At 41.4% G+C, this 20,713-nt stretch overlaps 2 protein-coding genes across 6 annotated transcripts in view; both read left to right on the top strand.

The window, feature by feature from the left end:
• The window catches only part of LOC136255730 (phosphatidylinositol phosphatase PTPRQ-like), a 124,459-nt gene extending 123,061 nt beyond the window's left edge, over window positions 1-1,398 (top strand). For 3 of the 5 annotated variants that reach the window (XM_066048568.1, XM_066048567.1, XM_066048569.1), the window contains 5 exons: window positions 392-545; window positions 595-687; window positions 741-854; window positions 907-992; window positions 1,114-1,398. In XM_066048568.1, the coding sequence (XP_065904640.1) occupies window positions 392-545; window positions 595-687; window positions 741-854; window positions 907-992; window positions 1,114-1,309 (643 nt within the window). In that variant the 3' untranslated portion in view covers window positions 1,310-1,398. Of the gene's footprint in view, window positions 1-391; window positions 546-594; window positions 688-740; window positions 855-906; window positions 993-1,113 lie in introns of those variants that run through there. The other 2 variants (XR_010701060.1, XR_010701061.1) reach the window with 2 other exon arrangements.
• A 16,480-nt stretch (window positions 1,399-17,878) lies between these two features.
• The window catches only part of LOC136255726 (receptor-type tyrosine-protein phosphatase delta-like), a 75,439-nt gene continuing 72,604 nt past the window's right edge, over window positions 17,879-20,713 (top strand). The window contains exons 1-2 of the mRNA XM_066048561.1: window positions 17,879-18,005; window positions 18,059-18,403. Of these exons, the coding sequence (XP_065904633.1) occupies window positions 17,945-18,005; window positions 18,059-18,403 (406 nt within the window). The 5' untranslated portion in view covers window positions 17,879-17,944. The remainder of the gene's footprint in view (window positions 18,006-18,058; window positions 18,404-20,713) is intronic.

Genomic DNA, 20,713 nt, shown 5'->3' with positions numbered 1-20,713 from the left:
GTCTAAATTAGTTAGACATTGAAACACAGGGTTCTACGGAATTTGAAAACCCTCAGGCCCTGTAGTAGTGCCCTTGTTTCGCTTGTGCACCACAACGCAGGGTCTTTCAGGTTTCTACTTTCCGTAGAACCTTGTTTTTCGACGTTATACTACTGCTGTTTTTAGCAAGCTGATATAATCTAGGGTCCTTGGTGCACCTTACTTGTATATTGTACAATGACTGTTTAATGCTTGACTGAATAGGAAAAAAAAAACTGGCCACGTATGCATTCAAATTATCATTTCATGTTAGTAGACAATTACCGAAATATCCATGTTATTTTATGCAATTATTTATCATGAAATAGTGCACCATTTGATACTCTTGTTTACTATTATTTACTCTTGGTAGGAATGAGGTCACTGTTTATGTAAAAGTTCCATTACTTCTACTAAAGTTTTGCCAGGAGATCGCAGCAGGAATTGCTTACCTTAATGGTAAAAACTTTGTTCACAGAGACTTGGCAGCAAGAAACATTCTTGTTTCTCAATCTCATTCATGCAAGGTAGCTAGCAAATTGTGTAGAGCAGTTAGCTACATATTCATAATAAAAGATTGCGGATTTTGGAATGTCACGTGATCTACTTGATGAAAACTACTACATCACATCAGGAGGGAGGATACCGGTGAAATGGACAGCTCCTGAGGTACTAGCTTATTTAGTTGTAAAACAACGATATTTTAAGTGTTTTTAATTCAGGCATTAAACTATAGGAAATATTCAGTCCAGAGTGATGTGTGGAGTTATGGATGTGTACTGTATGAAATATGGAGTTTGGGATGTAAGCCATTTGGTTCATTAGACAATATTAAAGTAAGAATGAAAGAAAGCACATTTTTTGCATGTGCAAAACAAAACTATTTAGGTACTGCAGAAAGTTGATACTGGATACAGACTCCCACCACCTCCTGGTTGTCCCAGAGCTATATACCGAGTGATGATTAAGTGTTGGTAGGTGTATTGTGTTGGGAGAGCTGTATATGCAAAATGGTAATTTATAGGTTTGTAGTAAAAGTGTTTGCTTCCTTTATGCAGTAGATGCTGCATGACACTTGTGTACTTTTCCATGCAGGAATCCTGAACCAAAATCAAGACCACAATCTGAACAGATTACACAGCTGTTGGCTGGTAATCAAAGCTACCTTCTGGGCTGGTCTGACAACGATAGAGAGTTTGCTGATGAAAATGCTTCAAAGTTAGGAGCTCCTTTGGAGTTTGCTAACAATCTTTATTGTGACCTGCAAACAACATATAGACACAATGTATAAGTACATACATCACAATTTGTGTAGTGGGCTTTAATAGCTCTGTCCACAAAACTACATGTACAAATTCTTAAATCAGCATGCAAGCCAGACATTTAGAATGAATATACACAGAAGCACATCGAATCCTATGGACAAGGGAGGATTTCCATAGGATTTGATGAGCTCCTGATATACACAAGTGCTATAAAGCAACCAGCTAAATACTTCTGCACAATATACATGATATGTAATTAAATAAGAATGAAATGTGATTATAGAAGTTAATGTTTAGTAGTCACTCAGATGTACAACTACTAGCAAAATTTCATAAACTGTTAATTCAAGTGTATGTGCTTCATAGTTTAGTTACATGTTTCTGACTCCCTTTATTCATAGGCTTTAAGCCTTCTCTAGTGGGATAGCATTCACGCAATGTGTTGTCTACCTTCTACACATGGTCTCAGTATTCAGTGGATTCTGTGTGGTTAATCTGTATAGCTATGCATTAAGCCCCAGTAATTAAATTTATTCACATTTCTGGAAAATGCTGCACCAGCAATAGTAATACTGATCAACTGGCATACAAGCCATGTTTATTACAGATGATAAATGAAGCATAGCTACTGTACTGTAAAAGTATCATGAAAACCATTATCTATTGAAATCCTGTATAATAGCACTACGTACAAGTTTTAATGCTGTGGCAGACCTAACCACCATTGGATATTTTTTATCATGTATACGCTTGGCATTATACAGGAATGGTTCATTAAAAGAAATGTTATAGTCTAATATATGCTTGCTATGCATATGCACAGCTGTCCACATGCCCATACATGCAAAATATGACCAATTGCAAGCAGTTAATGTTGATCATAAGCTGTACAAGTGTGCAGCCTTCAAAACATGCATGGCTAGTGTGAAAAGGTATATAACAGTGGTGGCCACAAATGTATCAGCATTTACATTATATCATGCACTGCAGCCACTTCTTGGCTGCTACTCTTGTACATCTTTAGTGTACACTTGCTAGCCATATTTGAAAACTGGATTAGTGGACCAAACAATGCAACCAGTAGGAGAATTATTAACAAACGTGGCTAATGAAGAGGCCTAAGAATTATTCGCAAGCACATACTCTTCAAATCCAATTAAGATGTCACTATTATCTGTAAGTAACAGCAAAAAACAGCTTCCAAATTAAGACTGTATGTAGTTCACTGCAAATGTCCTGGCAGCAAATAAAGGAAGTCATAGTTAACAGATAAGAGATGCTGCACAAGGGCTGTAGTATTGATTAGTGACTCCAACAGCAGTACCGTACTTGAAACATTATAGGGATCATTCTGTGGGATGTCACACACAGTATAGCAACAACCTTAATTCCGGTGTAATGGCTGTGTTTTGAACTCTGTTATAATGGTACGGTTAGTTAGAGCGATACGGCTACTGTAGAACTGCTAAAATAATTAATTTTACTTAGGACAGTTAGGCCTCGGCCGATTATGCCAGCTTAATTTAAAGTAATAGGTGACCAAAAACATCAGTATAATGCCAGCATAATAGAGACGATACTTCAGTGTGGAAAATTTAATTAAAGGCTGTTGCTATTGTTCCAGCAGTCACGTGAATAAAAAAACTTTTTCACGTCCCCTAAAGTTGAATGCTCGGGCCGGGCAACCTACTAAACACCGCATTCCCTACAGTTGAATGCTCAGGGCAACCTCAGTACTAGACGCGTTCCCTAAAGTTGAATGCTCGGGGCAACCTACTAGACGTGTGCCCTAAAGTCAAATACTAGGTGCATAGCATACAACTGGGGTGCTTGATAGTAGCAAGAGTACATAATATATATATTTACCCTAAATATATATATTATGTACTCTTGATAGTAGTGTTGCACTGATATGCATTTTTCTCATTTACCGATACCAATTATTTTCCTATTCTTGCAACCGATATGCCGATATTTACCAATGCTCTTCAATTCTTCAGAACAGGGGAGGAGGAGCAGAAAATCACCTAAAGTTTATGTGTATAAACTGCATTTGTAATGATAATGTAATTAATTGCGTGGGCGTCCGACTTTTACAATGTGTTTTGAATTGAATTGAATTTGGTTTTAAACTCCTATATTCGGCATAGCCATTCTTCCATATAGGAGGAGTATACACAGTACATATATGCATTCATACATAGCTACATATACATAATATACATACGCAGCACTAATTACGTACATACATACACACATACATACATGTAATATAATATATTACAAGAAAGAAAAAAAAAGGACCCAAACTTAAATTTTAAAATCAGTAAGTGGTGATGTAAAATGGAAGTAAATTCTTGATAGTTATTGATATACAGTTTTGTCACTAACTCCTTTCATGGAAAAGGAAGCCAAGTAGTCATAAAACATCTAAGCCAGCTTATCAAACAGTGTTTTTAGTGGGACTCCAGACCCTTTGTGAAGAGTGATCTAGCTGTAAGACTCGCACTGATAATTTATTAAGACTGTAAAATCATACAGCAATCACAATATAATACAGTTAAGTCTGACTAGTCGAGCCACTGTCCATGAGGTGTCTTGGCGCCAACAACTCTCTCTGCACGTTCCCCGGACTCCGTAATCTCTCGTTGAGTCTCGTGTGACCTCACAACTTCCCCCTCCTTCTTGTGAATAGTCCCTGGGCTATTCATTATGTGAAATCTTGCTGGCTTCTTTACTAAACGTCCATGTCTGGTGACGGTAACATTGTCTGGAGCCCTCTCTTCAGATTGATCCTCTAAAGATTGGTTATCAGTGGCTGCTTGCTTGTCTAGCCTATTAAAAACTCGGCGTCTCTTTCTCAGCTTGCCAGAGTGCCCTACCCATGGGGTAGCAGTTGCCATTGCTTGGGATAGTCGCTGCCTGGACACATTCAATAGTTCTGCAGTGTTGCCATCTTTCAACTGGATCACTGCATTCGTTGAAGTTAGGGACTTCACCGCAAATGGTCCCTTAAACAAACGATCTAACTTGAACCTAGGTTCTGTCTTCAGCATAACTAAATCCCCGACCTGCAACTCTACTTCTTTGCTTCTTCGGTCATAATATTTCTTCTGTTCTTTCTGTTTCTTACTAATATTCTGCTTGGCCACACTACGAGCTTGTTTCAACTCCATGGCTAGCTCTTTGCCATACTTTGTCTCCACAACAGGATACCTTGTAACTGGCACTTGAAACTCTAACTGACTTGGTAACTGGGGGTCCCTACCATACAGTAAATAAAATGGTGACATGCCTGATGATGCATGTGGTGTTGCTCTGTACGCTAACAACACTGGACCTAACAATTGATCCCAGTCATGGCCTCCCTTATTGACTACCTTTGACAGCATCTGCTTCAAGGTTCGATTGAAGCGTTCTACGAGACCATCAGTTTGGGGATGGCCCCCTGATGTGGGTAGCTGCCTCACACCTAGAAGTTCAGCAGTCTCCTGTAGAACATCAGACAAGAATTCGGCCGCTCTGTCATGTATGATCTTATTGGGTACTCCATGTCTCCACACCAAGTCCTGTAAGCACTTAGCTACAGTCTCTGCCCACCTGTTGGATAACGCATACACTTCGGGCCACTTACTTAAATAATCTTGAAACACAAGGGCATACCTGTTGCCACTCTTACTGACATCTAACTCAACAAAGTCCATTCCAATCATGTCAAATGGGCCTCCAACTGGTATACTCACAAGGGGTGGTTTCCCTCTGTTGCCCTGTCCTCTTACTGATCACAAGTTACACAAGAGGAGCACTTCTTGTACACATCACTTCGTAGTCCACTCCAGTAATAATACTGCTTGATTCGTTGTACCATCTTCTTTGCAGCAAAATGTCCTGCAAATGGCAGATCATGATGTTCATCCAGTAACTTCTGTCTTAAATGAATTGGCACATCTGTTATCACACACTTCAGGACCTTCATAATAAAGAATACCATCTACCACATAGTATCCCTTCTTGGCTAAACCAACCACAATATTGGCACCACGAGGATCAGATGGTAGTGTCTTGTCAGTAAGGAAATCAATCGGTCTTGCCAGTTCTGGGTCCTTACACTGATCTGTCTGCACTTGTCGCAGAGTTGAATCTGGTTCTGACAACTGTAATACATCACTTCCTTCTACTGAAACACTGGTACCATCACTGTCACCCTGACTGGGAGCTCTCGACAAAGCATCTGCCACGACATTAGTAACTCCAGGCTTGTACTCAATCTTCATGTTAGGCAGGAACCTGGCTAGCCATAAATACCAACGAGCAAATAAGCCTTTTGTCTGGCTCTTCAAGTGAACTATAAATGCACTTACTAAAGGCTGGTGATCAGTATACACTGTGAATGGTTGTCCGAGCAGGTAGACTTCAAAGCGTTCCACAGCATAAACTAGAGCTGCCACTTCCAACTGTGTTGGTGCATACTTCTGCTCTGCATTATTAGTTTGCCTACTGGCATAAGCTATGGGGTGCCTTCGACTCTCATCATCAAGCTGTTCAAGCACTGCTCCAAAACCTAACAGGCTGGCATCTGTCCATACAAAGAATTGTCTTGACAAATCTGGTGGGCTCAAAACTGGTGCTGATACTAGCTTCTCCTTCAATTCTCTAAATGCCTTCTCACAATCTGGACTCCACTTAAACTGCACTATACCACCACTAATTGGGTCCTTACGTATTAGTGCTGTTAATGGTCTGGCCACAGCTGCCAAGCTCTGTATGTGTCTCCTATAGAAATTCAACATACCCAAAAACCTTCTCACTGACTTACAGTCTGTTGGCTGGGGATATTCCACAATTGCCTTCACCTTCTCCTGATTAGGGGTCACTCCCTCTGATGATATGGTGAATCCAAGGTACACAACTTCCTTCCTGGCAAACAGACACTTACTGGGCTTGAGACACAGTCCTGCATCCTTAAGTCTATCCAATACAAGTCCCACATCTCTCAAGTGGTCCTCAAAGGATGCCGACACTACCAGAATATCATCCAGGTAAACAAATACTGACTCCCATTCCTTGCCACTGAATAGTTTGTTCATTAATCTCTGGAATGTCGCTGGCGCATTTGTCAGGCCAAAAGGCATACAACGGTACTGGTAAAGTCCCAAATGGCAGGTGAAGGCTGTCTTTGGCTTTGACTGTTCCTCCATCTTCACCTGGTGATAACCTTTCATCAGGTCGAGAGTTGTGAAGTACTTGCCCTCCCTTCTACCAATAGCGTCCACCAGCTCATCCACTCTGGGCATGGGGTATCTATCAGCTACAGTATCCTTATTCACTTGTCTGTAATCAACACACACTCTTAATGTCCCATCTTTCTTACGCACCAGCACCAATCCTGATGCATAAGGACTAGTTGATGGCTCGATACATCCAGTTGTCTCTAACTTGATTAACTCATCTTCAAGTTCCTTCCTGAGAACATATGGCAGACGTCTTGGAGAAGTCTTCACTGGTTTTGCCTCACCAGTATCTATGACATGCTCCACCAGACCTGTCTCTCCAAGCTCTGTGTCTTCTAGAGCAAAACAACTATGCTTACACAACAATAATTGTTTAAACTTGCCACACTCCTCTTCAGAACAGGCACCACCAATTACTAACTGGCTCTCTAGCTCTGCTTTCCTCTGGCTGACCTCATCCTCAGTGAGTTCGTCAAGCCTTGCAACATCTACTGGCAATGGGTCTGTGTTGCTCCACACTGGGTCATCTTGACTAACAAGTTCCACCTCTTCCACACTGCCCATTGTTGTGCCTTGTTCAATCGCTAATGGCTCACCACTCCAGTTTGTGATAGCTAGCACTCCTGATGTGCTGCTGTTCCACACCTCTTCAGTAAAATCACACTGTAAGTTAGCCACCGTCTCACTTGGTGTAACCATTCCAATTGTCTGAAGAGCACATACAGGTGTACCCACCACATTCACTTGTACAACCTTAGTTTGGAACGGTCCAATACGCAGGTGCTTGTCTAGTACCACAATCCTACTAGTGTCTGTACTAGGAGAAGTAGATACACACGCATTTGTGCTAGGAGTAACTGTTGCACACACATTTGTGCTAAATGCTACACTCACTTCTGTATTAGAGGATACCGGTGTACACACCACTGAGTTAGGGGTTACTGTTTCTGTGTTGTTAGTGTCCTGTGAAGTAGCAACTTCCTTCACAGCTGGTCTGACCATCTGACCGCTGGGATGAGTGATTAAAAACCCAAACAATTAGTCCCAAGTACTAGTCCACAGTTCCACAACTCACCATTCCAAAGTGGTCTATTGGAGTTCAAAACATAACATGGAACCTGTAGAGTCCTGTCTGTGCCTTCAACTGACACTTTGAGTTTCACTAGAGCCACAACGCCCAACTCTGTTCCATTAGCTCCTATTGGCTGTCTGTCTAGCTTCAGGTTCCTTGTCTGGTACTGTTCCTTTGTCCATCCTTGGGCCTCACGCACCTTAGGAAGCAATTCTCTGCGAACAATAGACACTTGGGCTCCATGGTCCAATAGTGCCCTTGTCTTAACACTATCCACAATTATATCTACCTTGTAAGTTGGACCTCTGGTAGGTACCTCAGCAACTTCAATTTCACTACCAGTACCAGCACTCACTGTCCTCATCCATGGGTCAACAGACTCCTTGCTAAGCTCTTGGGTAAGCTCAGGTTATAGCACATTGGCTCCTGGCTTCTGGGTCACTTCTGGACAATCTTTAGCCATGTGTCCCTTCAACTTACACTTATAACACTTGATGTGTTGCATACTAGCTTCACTCTGTAGAGTAGTCTTCACTGTACCACTCTTCCTATGGGTAGAATCCTTAGAGTTTGTGCCTTTGCCTTCATCAGGCTTCTTACCACTAGTAATGTCACTACTTCTCTTAGTAGATGTATAATGTCTACCACCAGGTGGCTTCTCAATTGTCTCCTGACTGCGACGCTTTCTCTCAGCTACTGCTGATTCTGCTCTAAGCAATTTCAATAACAGTTCCTGAACTGAGCCATCTGTAATCTCCTTGACCTCTTGCTGCAGCTCTATTGGCACCTTATTCCACAAGATGGACTCTAGAATACTATCACCAAGCTTCTCAGGAGCCATTCTCTGATACTCACGCATAGCATTCAATAGTCCTTGTGCAGATCCAAATTGATCATAGCGGAGTTCATTACACCTCTGGTAAGCAGTTCGGGGGTCAACATGCACTCCATATTGTCCTTGGAACACTTTCACAATACTCTTCCAATCTGCTTTCTGCTCAGTAGTAAGGGTCCTCTGCCATGTAGCCTTGGCAGGGCCACTCACAAACCAGGAGAACCATCTAGCTCTCATGTCATCTGTCCATCCACAGTCCTTTGTGGCTTCTTCAAAGTCATCAAGTCACACCTCAAATGTGCCGTCCTCAGTTCGCTTGCCTGAAAACTTCTCAACACGACTGGACACTTCTCTGAAGCCTGGGGGGTGGGGACGTGCTGCACTACGTCTTTGTACCTGGGTCGACCTACGACTAGAGGTCGTACTTCCAGCAGACTCGGACGAAGATGACTCGGAACCATCGTGCTCTGACACTTCTGACTCTTTCTTGCCTGAGAGTTCCGTTGTCTTTCTATTAGGACTCACGTGCCCCGAGTAATGGCGTCAGAAAATGCTACTGCCACAGGGACCCTGGATGTCGTCTGCGGGACTTTGCAGGCTAAGTTGTTAACCGGTGACTTATCCAGTGGTTCCAGCCTTTGTATTTTGTTGGACTCTAAGACCATTACGCCATGTCAGTTTCAGCGTGAAGCAGGAAAAGCCGCGGCTAAGAATTGGAAGACCACTATCCGTTATAGGGACAAACCCTTGAAACATTTTCTAGAAAACAATAAATACTTTAGGATTAAGGAAGAAAATCCATCCCTCCTGGAGGAGACTGAGTGTGGCCCCGACAAGACATTGGGTGACCTGCAGTTCGATTCCTGGGGTTGGAGGGATTTTTTTCCTTACTTTGGCCCCTTTTCTGTTACACCTTTTCAGCTATAAGTCATTAAGTCTAAGTCCTTGAAATTAGGTTAGGTAATCCTAAGGCTGCAGCACATGTTGCTGCAGACCTTCAGTGCTGGTCACTGTAAAGCAATAATACAAAAACTACCTGGATTCATTTGGAAAACGTTGCTGTCGCTTCATTATTCCTGATGACGCCCCCCCCTTCTCCGGTGAGGACACAATCCCCTATACATCCTACCCCACAGGATTCTCCTCGTCCTCCTGAAGTTCGGGATTCTCTGTCTCAGGTGTCACCGTCTTGTCCTGAACTTCCTGAGTTTCCACCAGTGGCAAAGTGTGATTTTATTTGGGGAACTAAAGATTCTAGCAGTTTTTGTGAAGATCTGAATGTTGTCTATAGAGAGGTGGTTCATTGGCGAAGAAATGTGTTTGAAGTACCCCGTGGTTCAGCTGGTAAGGCCTTTGTTTGTGAGTTGGCAAGATTGTTTCGTGCTGTGGGGCAGGGCTCTGCCTTGGAGTCTATTGCCCTCAAGGCTGTGTTCGTGGCCTGCTCAATCTTGTTACAACGTACTTCTCCTTGTTCTAAACCTGTGGACAATGGAAGAATTCTGGGTGGGAGGATGGCACTCTGGAGGAATGGCGACCTTCTTGGTCTCTTACACGAGGGCAAAACTATTCAGGCCCGTTTGAAATCTGGATGGGGGCGTCAGTCAAGTGATCACTCCTCTCGTCTATTTGCCAAGTTGATGTTTGAAGGAAAGACCAAGGCTGCCCTCCAGCTATTGGATGAACAGGGACATGGAGGAGTTTTGAATTTGTGTGACAATGTTGTTGTTGATTCCACAACTTATTCAGTTAGAGATGTCCTTAAGTCTAAGCATCCTTCTGCACAGCCTTTACATGTAAACTGTTTACTGCCTGATTGGGCTAATCCACCTGTCATCCATCCTGTAATATTTGACCCTTTAGATGGCTGTGTCATTCGTTCTGCTGCACTCTGGACCACGGGTGCGGCTGGTCCATCTGGTGTGGAAGCTCGCTGTTGGAGACGTCTCTGCACTGGTTTCCACTCAGCTTCAAGTGAGTTGTGTGCTGCTTTGGCTTTGTTTGCTAGACGTATCTGTACTTCATTTATCTCCCCAGAAATTCTTTCCCCTTTTGTGGCTTGTATATAGGTTGATTGCTTTAGACAAGAGGCCAGGAGTGAGGCCTATTGGAGTTTGTGAAGTTGTGAGGAGGATTGTGGCCAAGGCAGTCCTTTCTGTTATCAGAGAAGACATCCAGATTGTGGCTGGTCCTCTGCAAATGTGTGCCGGTCAAATGGAGGGTGTGGAGGCTGCTGTTCATTCAGTACGTGAGCTTTTTGGTAATGAGGATTGTGATGCTGTTTTACTTGTGGATGCAAGTAATGCTTTTAACTCATTGAACAGGATAGTTGCTTTACACAACATTAGACAGCTCTGCCCACCCTTTGCTCCAATCTTGATTAATATTTACCGGTCTCCAGCTAGTTTATTCATTTCAGGTGATGTAATACTGTCGGAAGAGGGAACTACCCAAGGGGATCCGTTGGCCATGCCCTTTTATGCTTTGGCCACAATTCCACTTCTGGGGTGTCTCTCTTCGGGAGTGGAGCAGGTTTGGTATGCTGATGACGCTTGTGCTTGTGGGAAGTTGACTGTTTTGCGTAAGTGGTGGGACTGTCTGTGTGAAATTGGCCCTTCGTTTGGGTACTTTGTTAACGCGACCAAAACTTGGCTTATCATCAAGGGACATTTGCAGCAGGATGCTGCTTCAGTCTTCGGTGGTTCTGGAATTAGAATATCTATGGAGGGCCGCCTTTATTTGGGGGGCTGCTATTGGGTCTGATAGTTATGTGAATAGTTTTGTTGTTGAGAAGGCTAAGGGCTGGTCTGCAGAGGTTAAGAGGTTATCAAGATTTGCGGAGAGTCAGCCCCATGCTGCATACTGTGCCTTCACCCATGGTCTATCCAGTCGTTGGCTGTTTGTTTTTCGGACAGTTCCTTGTGTGTGTGATGCTTTTCAGCCACTGGAAGATATGATTCGCCAAGTATTTATTCCTACTTTAACTGGCTGTTCACCGCCCAGTGATAGTTCACGGCTCCTGTTTGCCCTTCCTGCTCGGTGGGGAGGCCTGGGTATTTTTGTCCCCACAAGAAGATGTGTTAGTGAGTTGGCTGCATCTCGTGATGTCACGGAACCTCTTAGTCAATGTAAATTGAATCATGATTTGAGTTTTGTCGAGGCTGTTGCCTCTCAGCAGGCCAGAAAGGCCCTTTTAAGGAAAGCCGAATCTGAACACTGTTCTACACAATTTGCTGAGCTATACCAACAGCTTGGGCCTTCCTTGAGGCGTGCGATGGACTTGGCTACTGTTAGAGGTGCTTCAAGCTGGCTCACCACCTTACCTTTGAGTGAGCATGGTTTCACTCTCCATAGATCTGCTTTCCAGGATGCTTTGGCTTTGAGGTATGGTTGGTCCCCACTTCGTCCTCCTTCCCTTTGTGCTTGCGGAACCTCCTTTTCTGTTGAGCATGCTTTGTCCTGTCCCAAAGGGGGTTTACCTTCCTTGCGTCATAACGAGATTAGGGACCTTACTGCTCAGGGGCGGATCCAGAGTTTCGAAAGAGGGGGGGCACCTTTCTGAAAAACAGTTGAAGACCAAAAAAACTTGCTGAAAACCAATTGAAGACCAAAAAAAAAAAAAAAAAAAAAAAAAAAGGTCACAACAATAATAGCTAGTTATCCTTACCAACTATATCACGTCTGTTATGTAAATTAAAATCCTATTTGTAGCTTCATAGGTAAGCTACACTGCCTCATGAACATTGTGACTGCTTTATTAGAGTAATTGACTGCTTTATTAGAGTAATTGACTGCTCTATTAGAGTATCTCGATCTTGTATGCAATTTCTTGAAGGGGGGGGGGGCATTTGCCCCAAATGCCCCATCCTGGATCCGCCACTGCTGCTACCCTTCTTACTGAGGTTTGCTCCCAGGTGTGTGTTGAGCCAGAGTTACAGCCGGTTCAGCATTCTGATGAGTTTCCTCTTGCCACCTCTAATACTCAGGATTCGGCTCGCTTGGATGTTGCTGTAAACGGCTTCTGGGGTGGTCGTTCGGAGAGATGTTTCATTGATGTCCGTGTTTTTAACCCTTTTGCTCCTTCTAATAGTTCCTCCTCTCTGTCGTCCACCTTTAGGAAGCATGAAAAGATTAAGCATCATGCTTATGGTCAGCGGGTTCGAGAAGTGGAGCATGCCACTTTCACTCCAATTGTTTTGGCTGCCACTGGCGGTTTAGCCCATGAGGCTACTGTTTTTTATAAGCGACTTGCTTCTCTTCTGGCCAAAAAGTGGGGAGATGATTATTCTGTGGTTCTGGGTTGGCTGCATTGTTGCCTGAGCTTTTCGTTGTTGCGCTCGGCAATTCAGTGTATTCGTGGCGCACGGCTTCCATTGGTGTTTACACCAGGACTCCACAGTCAGTGGACTTAGTGACTGTGGAGTCCACTGACTGTGGAGGATCTAAATTGTACAACCCTAATAACTGAAACAGTCCTCCTTGCCAATACGTAGTTTAGGATCTAAATTGTACAACCCTAATAACTGAAACATAAGGCTATTATACATTTCATCTTGCAATCTTTATAGGTGCTAACAATGTACCACTGAATTTAGTAGATAACAGCAAATTCCGTGTATTAATTGAAGAATTGGATTCTTGGTACAATTTTCCTCATTGATATAAAATGGGAAATAAAATTGAAAAATCTATCAAAACACCAAATCTAAAGTTTATGGAGGTCTAGGGGGTGCTACCAAGGTTAGTATAGGTGAAGATATCTAACACTAAAACTAAAATGAAACTAAATACTAACTAAAATTACAGAAATATGGGGTACCAGAACTAATACTAACTAAAACTGTGGTGGAATTGGGGTACTAGAACTAAAACTAACTAAATCTGTAGTAGACTATGGGTACAAGAACTAGAACTAAACTAAAATGAATTTGCTGTACTAAAACAACACTAATTTCTTGGCCGCCACCTTGGATTTCACATCTTTTTTCACCATGGCCTTTTTGGGGGCCGCACCTTTTCACAGCTTGGCTGTTTTTGATTAGATTAATAAATGCTGGCCTAAGACCCACTTGACCCGGACAAAATGTGACCCAAATGACCCACATAATGCGGATGACCTGGCCAACTTACAATGCTGGTTGAGATAAGATGGTATAGTGGCGGATCTAGAAAATTTCAGAGGGGGTTTCAGACTCCATTCAATTCCAGCCTAGCTGTAGCTACTGAAGTCGAAGACCAAAAAAAAAGGGTCACAGACCTATTGTTGAATGCCATAAATGCATGTAATTTCAAAGGCGAAAATATAAAGTTTCGCCAGTAGAAAGTCCTACTATAACGCACTATGTATAACTCGTGGTGATTTTATCCCACACGACGAGTCGTCAATAAATTTGGGGCGCGCACTATTTTCAGAGGGGGTTTCAACTGAAACTATTGCAACCCCCCTGTATCCGCCACTGTGGTAGATGGAAGATCATTTATATAGATCAGAAAAAGTTAGGACCCAGAATGCTTCCCTGGGGAACACCAGAGATTACAGGTAGGCAATCTGACAGGCTGTTTTCAACAGAGATCCAGTCAACAACACAGTATTACAGATATGCTTAATTACCTTCAATGCAGTGTTTATTCTAGGGTTGTTGGGGGGGACTTTCCCCCCTAAAATCTCAGACTCACCCCCTAAAATTGTGAGTGACTACTACACTATACTTAGGTTTAGCAATGACATACTAAACTTATCAAAAATGCTCTGAGATTCAATCTGAGAGTGGTTAATATGTAAAATTTTCCCAGGTTAAAAATTGCAAACACAAACCTTAAAGTGCTCTCAGTATATATTATAGTGATGGCCATTCAATATCTGAGAGCTCAAGTATTGAATAAAAGCATGCTTAACTCTCAACATTGTCATTAAATGCCATCTCAAAAAGTGCATATAGTTTTATAAAATCCCTACTTTCGGAATGGCATGCACAGCCATCCCAACTACCCCCAGATATAATATCAGAAAGCCCGATATTAAAGTCTTGTTTTGCCATAACCATGAGAATGCCCTAGTATTTAATTTCAAACACCCTAAGTTTTAAATTATTTCTTGGAAGACATCTACATCATTATGTCGTCACTATCGTGCACTCATACATCAAGCTCTATAACTGAATTCACAAAAATCAACACTCATGAGCCTTAAATTCCTAACCAGATTGGCAACTATTTCAACTGCTTTATATAGTTGTGAACTTGGACAACTATATAACAGACTTTCACCTGGTCACCCCCTGAATTCCTGATTCCCCCCAAAGGAGAAATCCTAGAATAAACACTGCTTCAATGGCCAAGTTTAAAAAGTAGGAGAAGGAATGCTAGACTTATCTTATTATTCAAGATTGTGAGAAACTTATTGGTGCTGCCAAATTGTTGTTAACCTCAGCCAACCCCTGTATCATATACTCGTGCCAATAATCTCCTAAAATTTGCACAGCTGCAATCCAGAATTGATTTATACAAGTATTCTTTTCTGCCAAAAACAATTATTGATTGGAATAACTTGAAAATTAAGTTGATAACATTGACACAATTAACCTTGACACTTTTAAGAACATTATAGATAAGTAATTTGTGATTTGTAATGCACATTAGCGTGTTGCCCCTGGTGGGCTTTGCTAATTAATAATAAAAAAAATAGAGACACACTGGGATCTGTTACTTAAATAGTTTATCTTCCATAGAGTGCCTGTGATTCCTATGTTCCATAATGTAACCAATAATTCGTTGTGTGGCATACTATCAAAGGCTTTCCTGAAGTCAATGTAGATGGTGTCTATTTCTTCCCTCAAAGTGATTAGCTGATGAAAGCAGATGAGAAGTTGTTGTTGAGTTGAAGCGTTACTTTGAAAACCAAATTGATGCTGAGTAATGGAGGGAGCTATTGTATCTATCACTTTGTCATAAACTAATCTTTCTAGCACTTTAGAGATGACACATGCAAAGGGGTGAAATTGGTCAACAGTTGGCAACAGAAGTTTTGTCTCCAGATTTGAACACAGTAATTATTTTTGTGTTCGTTGTTTTATTATTGAAACTTACCCTTGAACTTACCAGAGGTCCTTGGCAGAAAACAATGAATAGTGCTACACCATATCAAATTCACTTAATTATTAAAATCTCTGCTACAGGGTTTTGCAGAGTTCTTGCACTCGGAATATTTTAGCACATGCGTATATTCGTCACAATGGCTACATAAACAGTCTGAAAGCATGCCTATTTTGTATATTCCGACATCCTGGATAGCCACTATTATCCAAAACAGTTGTGTGATTACTTAAAATGTTAGAAAAGTAAGCAATACTTGAACAATAGACTGTTTTCTCAATTCAAGTGCACATGCGCCCAAAACCCAAAGTGCAAGAACTCTGCAAACCCTGTACATTGAACAGCCTACAAACCATTCCAGGCAAGTCTTGGTAGGAGCCTTGCAATAACATATTTGTGGGTGATGTCACTGCTGATTGTCTGGGTGGTGTAATTGAGGCCACACCACCATTGGTATTGACTCCAGTTACAATACTGTGGTCAACATTCAGCTAGCTAACAATTGACCAATCAGCTTAGTCTGAGATTATAAAATGCTGTAAGAACTACCTGTACAAGATCAGTTATCATAATAGATAACTGATGTCAGATCAGCACAATATCGGTAGATCGGTAATAAATTTCCTAGATCGGATAAGTATCGGTAAAGTTCAGAAAAGTTGAATCAATACATCTTTACTAACAATAGAATCTGGTTTCACCCAATCACAAAAATCAACACCCATGACACAGCCTTAATAGACTTTTTGTTTGCTGGAGAGTTGGTAAAATTACTACAGAACATACATGGCCTTCTTACCCAAAGCATTACTTCAAGAGTAAAAGAAATAATGAACTGTTTATTTATTAGACAACTATCCCTCTAGGGACCTGCAAGGAGGCTAACAGTAAGCCTGTGAAGCAGGGAGTCAGAAACCTGTAACTGAAAACTATGCTGAATGCAGAAAAAAATCCCAGGCCAGGCAGTGACTTGATCCACAGACAGCTTGCAGTCTAGGAAAGTGCCTGAAGAGCCACACAACCTGGGAAACTATGTACTATATAGACAAGTCATAATACTCTCCCACACAGGGAGAGTACAATCACCCACACCTGTTGTTGTATGTTGGCTCTGTACTTGTTAATCAGTCCTTTGATGCTTCCTGTATTTTGGTTGTGTCACACTTGTAGGTTTTCTTTGTGGGATAACTATCAATTGTGACTCATATGTGAGCTTCACACATTATGCATACATGTGCTGTTGTCTACCAATGGTGAATGTGAGGCTACCTACATTGGGTTGTTGCTTAATCCCCAACCTCTGCGCAAGGAGGGGGGTTTGAATTTTCAAAATCAAATTTCTGCCTGTGAGGATGGCCAAATCTCTAGTGTACTTTTGGACACAGCATGGAGGTACATAGCTAACCTGTGAACAGTCAAATGGGACAAGTTTTAAGGGACTATTCCCAGGCTTTAGTGGGGTACTACACGCATAAGTCCTCCAGTAGATAGCTTTCAAATGTTTTTGAAGCCCTACACTTGTGATAATCCATGGAGTTTGTAACCACGTGACAACTGACCGATTTCATCATCATGCCATTTATGGATAGCTACTGGTTAACATACCAGGTGTTGTTTACGTTATATTTATATGGCTTACCTAAAAAAAGCACTAGTATGGGTTGTGCGGTAAAATTTCGGCTTGCATGGAACTCTTGATAGCTAGCACATAAAATGCTGGTATGTGCGAGCTGGAGATTTGCAGCATTTGCCTAATAAAATGGTAGCTAAAAAACCGGCATCATATCATTGATGTAAAAGACATGAACAATATTGATACTCACACGACCATAAATAGCAAATGCCAAAAATGGGCGTGGCAAGGAAATTAAAGTGAAAATATTGTTAGTCCATTCTGGACACTGTACAGACATTGAGAGGGCAATCCCTGCAACTTCGTCAAGAAGCTTCGGTATACTGCGCCGTTACCCTTTTAAAGTAACACAGTCTTTTCACCTTGCACAATAAGGCCACTCCAAATCAATTTTCTGTCAGTTCAGTCATGCACCCTGGCATATTTGCATGCGGGCGGGCGATCCATTTCTATCGTACTAGAATATCGGCAGCTTTCCAAGCCATTATTTACCTGGCACAACCACACAAAGCTGCAATACTGCGTAGGACTGCCGCAAACCAGCTGCACAACCTTGCCAGCCAAACATAATCACTGATGCTTGCAGCTACATAGGAAAGCCAGTCCAACTAGTGGACAGTAGTGGTGTAGGCTCGCTTAGCCAGACTTTTCTTTCCTCAGCTTTTTACTTATCAACTCGGATTAACCATAGTTAAAGCGTCCGGCTACTCCTATTTGCATTAATTAGTGTGGTCCGACCCATAATTGCATAGTATATGTACGTAGTTCGATGATAGGCGCAGCGTCGAACGACTCGATATAATGACTGTGTGGGATGGACAGGTAAAGCTGTACTTACTTGCCAGCATCGTGCTCTTTATCAGTAAGTTTGATGGCGCATTTGTGTCAGATGTTTTATGCGTTTCAAAATTGCAGCGATATGTTGTACAGAGGGGCGGCAACCTGAAGTTTGTTCCACACTCCTACTGACGCCTAATCGGACTGAACACAAGATCATAGTGGGAACTAAGAACGTTATATTGAGGTGTTCCTGTGCTGATAGGCTGGCTAATGCTACATGGAAGTTTAATAATGAAAGCATAATACCACAGGAAGGTGCAGTCACAGCATATGATAGCCTGACCAAAGGGGATGTCAATATTGCCTACAGTGTTGCTATTCTGAACATAAGAGAATTCTCGATTGATGTGCCGAGTAAATATGTATGTCACCATGACAATGAGATCAGTCCATCTGTCGCTGTTAACATTAGCTTAATAGGTGAGCATTACTATAGTGGACAATTTGTACACTTATCAGGCTCCAACTACCCTCTGTCCTAGAAAGGTGGGTATTTGACTTTGTAAAAATCAAATTCCCTATCTGCAGGAACAAGACAAGTGGTGAACTCCCCACAGTGTAACAGCTTACAGGAAGTGCATAACCTGTAGCTATGACCTTTAAGGTCAAACAAGTGCTTAAAATTTTGAATGTACAAGTGGAGCTTTTTTAAAGATCAAATTAGGTAACAAGTCCCCCACTGTACCCCCAGAAGAGTTGCACTGTAAGAGAAGCAGTGAATGCTGTGGCAAATAGTGAACATCACTGCACATTTTAGTGACTAACACTAAGAATTTCTGGTGACATTCATTATTTGCCACAATACTGTGGAACCTCTCTTAAAGGACCCTCCTTGTAAAGGACACTGTACATTTAACCTCTTTATAAAAGATGGTTTCTGCGGTCCCTATAGACTTTTACCACCAAAACAATATTATTACCTCTGAGAAAGAACAACCTCCTTATAACAGTAAAATTTCATCAAATTACTTGGTCACAAAGTGTCCGTTTAATAGAGATTCCACTGTATCCACTTTTACAGAGTGATTGGTGTATTAATTATATTAGACAATGGTATACAACGTTTTGTTTGATGTGTGGAGGTCTCTTATTTGCAAAGAAACCTGGTATCAGGTGTCTTACCAGCAAGACACCTGATACCAGGTTTCTTCATCCACAAAATGCAATTAGCCTTTTGTGGACAACTAGTATTTTGCACATCAGTAAACACCAAGCGATTGCAAGCAGATTAAGAAATTACACTCAGGTACACTCGGTGTTATTGAACTACAAACCTTCAGCTGAAATGCCCTCTGTTTACAATGGGAGCTCTCTATACTAATTCACTGCTTCTACGCCACTGTCTAAAACACTTAGACACTAACAATAGGCGTCTTCGAGCTATTGCGGGTGTCTAACTATTACTAAACTATCTCCATATAACTATTCCAATGGAAAAAAATAGCTGGCTAAGAATAATGAAATAAAGGCTTGCTCTTTGAGTAGTGGATGTGGTTAAATCTTGTGGTTTGAGGTGTACTTGTTTGTTGTGCTTAACATAACTGTTTGAGCTGCAATAGAATTTGGTACATATTTGCTGTCCAGGGGAGTGACCATGAATATTATCATCCAATTACTACCTAGTGTGTTTGCGATACACATCTTTGTAATTGCCCACCTAAGATGCTACCTAGAAACCAACCTATCAAACTAAGCACACTGTTTAAAATCAGCCTAGATAAATACCTGATAATTTTTTTTATTACATTAAGTGAGCTGCCACTAAATTTTATCATCTACAAAACTACAGATTTATGCTGACTGACCGACTTACTCTCTGTTGCTTCCAGACAATGTTTCAGGATAAATCACTCAAATCAATTCTTTCACCATGCAAGGATCATCAGTTGCATTTGAAAGTGCCTTTAGGGATGCCAAAGAAAGAATACTGATTGCTATATTAACCATACCTGTGATGAAGATCAAAACTGATATACACAACACACTGTGGTATATAATGTATAACTGTTATACCACAATTTGTGGCTATGCTTGCCATATATGCACACATTCCTCACTCAACGCTGAACAAGTCTCTATTTAAATTGATCAACTATCATTTACCTGGGCTGTTGAGTAGATTGTTAATAAACTCTTGCCTCCTTCGTGAATAACTCAGCAATTACAAGCAGTTGGGAAAGTCATTGATAAAAGCTCCCAAACTCCAAACCCACTAAATGCATATGATCCTAACAAATTCGCTAACAAGTACTGTTTCCTTTCATACTGTTATCTCTGACAATTCCATCTTCTGGGGTGTGGTATATAATAGTTATAGCATGATTACATGTGACTGAAATATGTGACCGGATATACAAAAACCCAACATAATGGTACATTTTTCTTTTTTTTATTGTTAAATAATTATAATCTATTTAGCCAAATGTATGCTCTGGCCAAATTTCAGCCTTATATGCTAATGACTTTTGGAGTTACAGTCCTACAAAATAGCAACAACAGAAAGATCATTTTGTACAACCAAGTATTAAAAAAATAAATTACAGACTGTTACAAAAATGGCTGTGACTTATGAACATCATGAAGTACAGAGTTTCAAATTGCACCATTGTGTTTGCCATAAATAAGGGAGTCCATAATTGGGTAAGTTTTTCTTCTATTACCTTTCTGCACTACATATAGAGAGAAAATCAGTGAATAAAGATTGATCATGTACGATTGCTTCAATATGAC

This window comes from Dysidea avara, chromosome 5, assembly GCF_963678975.1.
Source record: "Dysidea avara chromosome 5, odDysAvar1.4, whole genome shotgun sequence".
Classification (NCBI taxonomy): Eukaryota; Metazoa; Porifera; class Demospongiae; order Dictyoceratida; family Dysideidae; genus Dysidea; species Dysidea avara.
The sequence above is the reverse complement of the archived record's forward strand: the minus strand, read 5'-3'. Positions and strand labels throughout refer to the sequence as shown.